The following is an 8,825-nucleotide window of genomic DNA, read 5'->3' as shown; positions in this document are numbered from 1 at the left end:
TTACTGCCCCGATGCAGTCAAGGATGCTCTGCCCCGGTGCAGTCAGAGGATGCTTCACTGCCCCGATGCAGTCAGAGGATGCTTTACTGCCCCGATGCAGTCAGAGGATGCTTTACTGCCCCGGTGCAGTCAGAGGATGCTTTACTGCCCCGGTGCAATCAGAGGATGCTTCACTGCTGCAGTGCAGTCAGAGGATGCTTCACTGCCCCGGTGCCTATAGGAAGTAGGTGATGTTCTCGGGGCTGAGGGGCGCCTGGATGTCGAGCCTGCGGGCCCTGCTGCCCTGCTCCACGATCTCCAGTCGCAGCGTGGGGGCTTTCCCTGCTCCAGCACCCTCTGAGGAGCTCTCATGGCCCTTGAGGAGCTGCTTGTCCGAGCCCTCCACAGCGATGCGCAGGGTGCAGCCGCGGGGCAGCAGGTCCTGCTCGTAGGCAGCAGCCAGCTGGTTCACCACGCGCCGCTCCACCTGCGGGTACCACGGAGCTGTCAGCTCGAAATGCAACCCTCGAGCATCACCGGGATGGCAGCACCGTGGAATGGGGTGGGATGAAGGGAGCTGAAAGCTCCTGTATTCCCAACCCATTCCACTGGAGCAGCTTGCTCCAACCCATTCCTTCACCCTCCCCTCTCCAAGCTGGGGCGATGCCACCGAGCTCCATCCCTGCCTTTACCTCGTGCTTGATGGAGCGGGCTCCACCTGCGGGTACCACGGAGCTGTCAGCTCGAAATGCAACCCTCAGGCATCACTGGGATGGCAGCACCGTGGAATGGGGTGGGATGAAGGGAGCTGAAAGCTCCTCCGGTCCCAACCCCTTCCACTGGAGCAGCTTGCTCCAAGCCATTCCTTCACCCTCCCCTCTCCAAGCTGGGGCGATGCCACCGAGCTCCATCCCTGCCTTTACCTCGTGCTTGATGGAGCGGGCTCCACCTGCGGGTACCACGGAGCTGTCAGCTCGAAATGCAACCCTCGGGCATCACCGGGATGGCAGCACCGTGGAATGGGGTGGGATGAAGGGAGCTGAAAGCTCCTCCGGTCCCAACCCCTTCCACTGGAGCAGCTTGCTCCAACCATTCCTTCACCCTCCCCTCTCCAAGCTGGGGCGATGCCACCGAGCTCCATCCCTGCCTTTACCTCGTGCTTGATGGAGCGGGCTCCACCTGCGGGTACCATGGAGCTGTCAGCTTGAAATGCAACCCTCGGGCATCACCGGGATGGCAGCACCGTGGAATGGGGTGGGATGAAGGGAGCTGAAAGCTCCTCCGTTCCCAACCCCTTCCACTGGAGCAGCTTGCTCCAACCCATTCCTTCACCCTCCCCTCTCCAAGCTGGGGCGATGCCACCGAGCTCCATCCCTGCCTTTACCTCGTGCTTGATGGAGCGGGCTCCACCTGCGGGTACCACGGAGCTGTCAGCTCGAAATGCAACCCTCGGGCATCACCGGGATGGCAGCACCGTGGAATGGGGTGGGATGAAGGGAGCTGAAAGCTCCTCCGTTCCCAACCCCTTCCACTGGAGCAGCTTGCTCCAACCCATTCCTTCACCCTCCCCTCTCCAAGCTGGGGCGATGCCACCGAGCTCCATCCCTGCCTTTACCTCGTGCTTGATGGAGCGGGCTCCACCTGCGGGTACCACGGAGCTGTCAGCTCGAAATGCAACCCTCGGGCATCACCGGGATGGCAGCACCGTGGAATGGGGTGGGATGAAGGGAGCTGAAAGCTCCTCCGGTCCCAACCCCTTCCACTGGAGCAGCTTGCTCCAAGCCATTCCTTCACCCTCCCCTCTCCAAGCTGGGGCGATGCCACCGAGCTCCATCCCTGCCTTTACCTCGTGCTTGATGGAGCGGGCTCCGTAGTGCAGGTTGTAGCCATCAGCCAACACATCCATGACCTCCCTGTCCCACAGCAGGGTGATGTTGTGCCTTGCCTTGGCCTATTGGGTGAGGAAGAGGAGGAAGAGGCTGCAGTGCCTTCACCCCATCCCCTCTGAGAAGGCAGCTGGAGGCCAGGGATGGTTCTTACCTTCTTGGCCCAGAAGTTCAGCTCCTTGTTGACCAACTGGATGAGCTCTGCATGGCAGAAGGGCAGGAAATAGACAATCTCATTGATCCTGCCCAGGAACTCATCACGTTTGAAGTGAGCCTGCAATGGGTCAAATGGGATCAATGGGATGGGAAGGATGGGGTCACAGGGACATGGAGCGGTTTGGGATGACCTTAAAGCCCATCCAGCCCCAATACCTGCCATGGGCAGGGACCCCTTCCATAGAGCAGCTTGCTCCAAGCCTGTGTCCAACCTGGCCTTGAGCACCGCCAGGGAACTGGCTCAGTGTTAAGGTCCCTTCATCCCAAACCATTCCATGATTCCATGCCTCCATCAAAGGACTCAGAGCCCCAAGCTGAGGCCTCCTGAACCTCATCCATACCTTCAGGATGGGCCGAATGACCTTCTCCTTGAACTGCTTGGAGATGGTGATCTGGTCGCTCACCTGCACATCATCTGCAAGGCAAGGAGGACAAGGGTTGGTGCAGGGTGGGACATGGGCTCCTTCCCATCTGCCACCTCCGGGAGCTGCGATCCACGCAGGACTTTGGGGCCTCCACGTGTGCCACCAACCCCGAGTGGCTTGGAAAGGGGGTGCCCCTGTGCTTGGCACCCTGGTGCAGGGCTGGGTGCCCCACGGCTGCCCCTGCACACGTTGGGTGCTCGAGGACAGCACCTCCATGAGGTGGCCCATAGTGAAAGGGGCCCTGCTCTGCCTCTGCTCCCTGCCCTCCACCCTGGAGACCTTAAAGCAGCTCCAGTGCCTAAAGGGGCTGCAGGGAACCTGCAGAGGGGCTTGGGACAAGGGCCTGTAGGGCCAGGCCAAGGGGAATGGCTTGAACCTGCCCCAGGGGAGCCTGAGCTGAGCTCTTAGGCAGAAGCTCTTCCCTGTGAGGGTGCTGAGGCGCTGGCACAGGGTGCCCAGAGAAGCTGTGGCTGCCCCATCCCTGGCAGTGCTCAAGGCCAGGTTGGACACAGGGGCTTGGAGCAAGCTGCTCCAGTGGAAGGGGTCCCTGCAATGAGCAGGGGTTGGGACTGGAGGAGCTTTAGGATCCCTTCATCCCAACCCAAGCCATGATGCGGGGGCAGCCCCTGCTCACGCTGTGCAGCTCTGGCCGGAGTCCACTTCCCTCTGCTGACTGCAGATGGAGCCAGGGTCTGGCTGGTCCCGAATCCCTGCTCTCAACCACAGCCACCAGCCCGGGTGCTGCTTTCCCTCCCTGCCACCCAAAGCCTCTCTGGTTTCCCCACCTCACCCCCCCCCTGCACCCTCATAGAACCATAGAATAGTTTGGGTTGGAAAGGACCTTAACATCACCCAGTTCCAACCCCTGCCATGGGCAGGGACACCTCACACTAAACCACAGCACCCAAGGCTCTGTCCAACCTGGCCTTGAACACTGCCAGGGATGGAGCATTCACAACCTCCCTGGGCACCCATTCCAGTGCCTCAGCACCCTCACAGGGAAGAATTCCCTCCTTAGATCCAATCTAAACTTCCCCTGTTTCAGTCTGAACCCATCACCCCTTGTCCTATCACTGCAGTCCCTAATGAAGAGCCCATCCCCAGCATCCCTATAGGCCCCCTTCAGCACCAAACTCCACATCCTGTGTAACACAAGGATGCTTGCGGGGAGATCGCTGCATCCCAGGTGCTCCATATGGGATCCCAGCATGCAGGGTGCTGGAGAAGGACCCATGCTGGGTGCTGGGTGCCCTTCCCACCTTTGCAGCCCTGATGAGCATCGCTGCATCCCCGGCAGTAGCAGAAAGGGGCTCATGGGCTCTACCAACTCCACACTGGTGCCATCACCCCTCATGGTGACAGCAGCACCCCAGGGTGCACCCCAGGGTGCGGTTTGGACATTGCAGTCCATTGAAAGAGAGCAGAGGGCCTTGGTTATGGGGATTTATCCCATTTCCCTTCTCTAATAGACACCAATGGGGGGGGTTCAATAAGCAATGGGAATGTGGCACAGCATTCCCAATGAGAGCTGGAGGAGGCAGAGGACATGGAGCTGCTCCCAGTATCCACGTTTGCCACCCATAACACCCACTGGCAGCGATGGAGATGCTGCAGCAGCTCCTTCCCTTTATCTCCCCATGTATCTGCCCCCCCAGGCACTGAGCCCATGGCTCTGGAGCATCTCCATCGATGGGAAGGAGCCCTGGGGAACGTGATGAGGGCAGGACTGGGGCTGGGATGCGCTCCCTCACTGCAGGTGGGCTCTGCCTGCTGCTGGCAATGGAAATCTGATGTATTCCTCATTGAGCAGCAGTGCTCGTGGCCAGCTCCAACACCCAGCACTCAGAGCAAACAGGGAGAGACAGGGAGAAAGCAGCTGGGAAATGGAAGGGATGCCCCAAAGCAACGTTGTTCTCCTGCTGCCACGGAGCTGGGGCAGATGCTGCAGGTCCCAGGTACATCCCAGCACTTACTGGTGAGGAGGGCTCTGGAGATGGAGCTTTGGGGAATGTGGTGTAGCCCTGATGGCACAGGGAATGGGTTGGGATGAAGGGAGCTTAAAGCTCCTCCAGTCCCAACCCCTGCCACGGTCAGGGACCCCTTCCATAGAGCAGCTTGCTCCAAGCCCCTGTGTCCAACCTGGCCTTGAGCACTGCCAGGGATGGGGCAGCCACAGCTTCTCTGGGCACCCTGTGCCAGCGCCTCAGCACCCTCACAGGGAAGAGCTTCTGCCTAAGAGCTCAGCTCAGTCTCCCCTCGGGCAGGTTCAAGCCATTCCCCTTGGCCTGGCCCTACAGGCCCTTGTCCCAAGCCCCTCTCCAGGTTCCCTGCAGCCCCTTTAGGCACTGGAGCTGCTCTAAGGTCTCCCCTTCAGGAGCCTTCTCTGCACATGGCTGGGTCATGGGGAGCTTCTCATCGTCCATCACACTCCTAGCTGCCCTGCTGAAGATGTGTCCACACATACAGGTCCATAATAGGATCTTAACAGGTCTGTGCTCACACACTGCTGTGCAATTTAGAGCCAAAGGGGACAGCCCTTGGTGCAGCATCACTACACACCCTTGCATCCATCCACCCCTGGCACAGCAGAGACCAACCAGGCCCCGGGGCCCTCCTGGTGCTGCTGGAGGGATGCAGATGAATTTGGGCTCTGCTGCTGCAGTGGAGGTGCTCAGTTCACATCAGAGGCTGCTCTTACCCTACTCAATTCTCCTTTAGCTGAGCTAAGGGCGAGGAGCTGAGGGTGAGGAGCTGAAGGTGAGGAGCTGAAGGGTGAGGAGCTGAAGGTGAGGAGCTGAGGGTGAGGAGCTGAGGGTGAGGAGCTGAAGGTGAGGAGCTGAGGGTGAGGAGCTGAGGGTGAGGAGCTGAAGGTGAGGAGCTGAGGGTGAGGAGCTGAGGGTGAGGAGCTGAAGGTGAGGAGCTGAGGGTGAGGAGCTGAAGGTGAGGAGCTGAGGGTGAGGAGCTGAGGGTGAGGAGCTGAGGGTGAGGAGCTGAGGGCGAGGAGCTGAGGGTGAGGAGCTGAAGGGTGAGGAGCTGAAGGTGAGGAGCTGAGGGTGAGGAGCTGAAGGGTGAGGAGCTGAAGGTGAGGAGCTGAGGGTGAGGAGCTGAAGGGTGAGGAGCTGAGGGTGAGGAGCTGAGGGTGAGGAGCTGAAGGTGAGGAGCTGAGGGTGAGGAGCTGAGGGTGAGGAGCTGAAGGTGAGGAGCTGAGGGTGAGGAGCTGAAGGTGAGGAGCTGAAGGGTGAGGAGCTGAGGGTGAGGAGCTGGAGGTGAGGAGCTGAAGGTGAGGAGCTGAGGGTGAGGAGCTGAAGGGTGAGGAGCTGAGGGCGAGGAGCTGAAGGGTGAGGAGCTGAGGGTGAGGAGCTGGAGGTGAGGAGCTGAAGGTGAGGAGCTGAGGGTGAGGAGCTGAAGGGTGAGAAGCTGAAGGTGAGGAGCTGAGGGTGAGGAGCTGAGGGTGGATGGTTTGTGGGTCTCAGCCCCATTGGTAGACCCCGTACCTAGGTTTTCTGCTAGCCTCTTCTTGCCCATCTCCAGGGCCTCCTGGCGCAGCTGCAGCGCGTGCTGGGCGATCTCCTCGCTGGCCACGTTGGAGGTCATGATGAAGATGGCATCTTTGCAGTCAATGGTCTTGCCCTTCCCATCCGTGAGCCTGCCCTGTAACAGCACCAGGACACAGCTCAGCGTGAGCAGGAGCCATGGGATGCAGCCAAACCATGAGGAGGACACGGGTGCCATGTTTCCCCAGAGTGGATTGATTTACATCATGGGATGGGGTGGGATGAAGGGAGCTGAAAGCCCATCTAAAACCACGGGCAGGGACCCCTTCCACTGGAGCAGCTTGCTCCAAGCCCCTGTGTCCAACCTGGCCTTGAGCACTGCCAGGGATGGGGCAGCCACAGCTTCTCTGGGCACCCTGTGCCAGCGCCTCAGCACCCTCCCAGGGAAGAGCTTCTGCCTAAGAGCTCAGCTCAGTCTCCCCTCGGGCAGGTTCAAGCCATTCCCCTTGGCCTGGCCCTACAGGCCCTTGTCTCAAGCCCCTCTCCAGCTTTCCTGCAGCCCCTTTAGGCACTGGAGCTGCTCTGAGGTCTCATTTCCAATGGATGCCCATGGATTCAAGCAGGAGGGCAGCAGTGATTTGCCCTCTCCATGGTCCCAGCCATCCCCACCCAGCACATCCTTAATGGAAGCTCTGGGAAGCGCCTCACTGGGTGAGTGTGCTCAAGGGCACCCCTAACTCAGCCTCCTGGAGCAACAGAGCCCTGATGCTCACCCTGAGTCCCAAGCTCCCCATGGGGCTGCCTGGGCGTGCTTGTGGGGCAGGAGCTTTGTGTGGGGCTGAAAGCACCACGATGAACCCCAGGGGACTTGCAAGCTCCCCCTGCCCTGCACCCTGTGCTCAGGCTCTGCCTGTTGCACTGCAGCTTCATTGCCAAGGCACTGCTGATGGTGCTGCGAGGCAGGGATGCTCCCCAGCATCACAGTGCCAGGGCTTTACAGGGCTTTTGTGCTCCTGTGAAGGATTAATAACTCCATTTTTCCTTGCATAGATCACGGAGCAGCAGCTCAATGGGAAATCAATTCCTGCAGCACGCACTTGACAGGGCAATAACCCAAATGTTAATCTCAAGCACCCAACAAGGATTTGTGTTGTCGGGCTGGAGATCAGCTGAAAGGAAGCAAAACTGCCTGGGGAGCTCCTGACTTCCCAAGCCTGCTCCTGCTCGCTCTGTTCCATGCTATGGGATAAGAGACCCAGGCCCCTTGCAGCCCTGCTCCTGCTCTCTCTGTTCCATGCTATGGGATAAGAGACCCAGGCCCCTTGCAGCCCTGCTCCTGCTCTCTCTGTTCCATGCTATGGGATAAGAGACCCAGGCCCCTTGCAGCCCTGCTCCTGCTCTGTTCCATGCTATGGGATAAGAGACCCAGGCCCCTTGCAGCCCTGCTCCTGCTCTCTCTGTTCCATGCTATGGGATAAGAGACCCAGGCCCCTTGCAGCCCTGCTCCTGCTCTGTTCCATGCTATGGGATAAGAGACCCAGGCCCCTTGCAGCCCTGCTCCTGCTCTCTCTGTTCCATGCTATGGGATAAGAGACCCAGGCCCCTTGCAGCCCTGCTCCTGCTCTCTCTGTTCCATGCTATGGGATAAGAGACCCAGGCCCCTTGCAGCCCTGCTCCTGCTCTCTCTGTTCCATGCTATGGGATAGAGACCCAGCCCCTTGCACCCTGCTCCTGCTCTCTCTGTTCCATGCTATGGGATAAGGACCCAGGCCCCTTGCAGCCCTGCTCCTGCTCTCTCTGTTCCATGCTATGGGATAGAGACCCAGGCCCCTTGCAGCCCTGCTCCTGCTCTCTCTGTTCCATGCTATGGGATAAGAGACCCAGGCCCCTTGCAGCCCTGCTCCTGCTCTCTCTGTTCCATGCTATGGGATAAGAGACCCAGGCCCCTTGCAGCCCTGCTCCTGCTCTCTCTGTTCCATGCTATGGGATAAGAGACCCAGGCCCCTTGCAGCCCTGCTCCTGCTCTGTTCCATGCTATGGGATAAGAGACCCAGGCCCCTTGCAGCCCTGCTCCTGCTCTCTCTGTTCCATGCTATGGGATAAGAGACCCAGGCCCTTGCAGCCCTGCTCCTGCTCTCTCTGTCCATCTGGGATAGAGCGCTCCTGCTCTCTCTGTTCCATGCTATGGGATAAGAGACCCAGGCCCCTTGCAGCCCTGCTCCTGCTCTGTTCCATGCTATGGGATAAGAGACCCAGGCCCCTTGCAGCCCTGCTCCTGCTCTCTCTGTTCCATGCTATGGGATAAGAGACCCAGGCCCCTTGCAGCCCTGCTCCTGCTCTGTTCCATGCTATGGGATAAGAGACCCAGGCCCCTTGCAGCCCTGCTCCTGCTCTCTCTGTTCCATGCTATGGGATAAGAGACCCAGGCCCCTTGCAGCCCTGCTCCTGCTCTGTTCCATGCTATGGGATAAGAGACCCAGGCCCCTTGCAGCCCTGCTCCTGCTCTCTCTGTTCCATGCTATGGGATAAGAGACCCAGGCCCCTTGAACCCTGCTCCTGCTCTCTCTGTTCCATGCTATGGGATAAGAGACCCAGGCCCCTTGCAGCCCTGCTCCTGCTCTGTTCCATGCTATGGGATAAGAGACCCAGGCCCCTTGCAGCCCTGCTCCTGCTCTCTCTGTTCCATGCTATGGGATAGAGACCCAGGCCCCTTGCAGCCCTGCTCCTGCTCTCTCTGTTCCATGCTATGGGATAAGAGCCCAGGCCCCTTGCAGCCCTGCTCCTGCTCTCTCTGTTCCATGCTATGGGATAAGAACAGGCCCCTT

General features: G+C 59.6%; 1 protein-coding gene across 1 annotated transcript in view; it reads right to left on the bottom strand.

Moving 5' to 3' along the window:
• Positions 1-211: 211 nt before the first annotated feature.
• The window catches only part of CLPB (ClpB family mitochondrial disaggregase), a 61,088-nt gene continuing 52,474 nt past the window's right edge, over positions 212-8,825 (bottom strand). Inside the window, exons 13-17 of the mRNA XM_061368244.1 lie at positions 6,001-6,157; positions 2,423-2,496; positions 2,020-2,139; positions 1,826-1,930; positions 212-466 (exon numbers count right to left, since the gene is read on the bottom strand). Of these exons, the coding sequence (XP_061224228.1) occupies positions 215-466; positions 1,826-1,930; positions 2,020-2,139; positions 2,423-2,496; positions 6,001-6,157 (708 nt within the window). The 3' untranslated portion in view covers positions 212-214. The remainder of the gene's footprint in view (positions 467-1,825; positions 1,931-2,019; positions 2,140-2,422; positions 2,497-6,000; positions 6,158-8,825) is intronic.

The sequence above is a fragment of the Neopsephotus bourkii genome, unplaced genomic scaffold (genome assembly GCF_033783945.1).
Source record: "Neopsephotus bourkii isolate Nb327-2 ecotype Australia unplaced genomic scaffold, CSIRO-AGI_Nbou_v1 NB_10, whole genome shotgun sequence".
NCBI classification, from domain to species: Eukaryota; Metazoa; Chordata; class Aves; order Psittaciformes; family Psittacidae; genus Neopsephotus; species Neopsephotus bourkii.
This window is presented reverse-complemented; position numbering and strand designations above follow the sequence as displayed.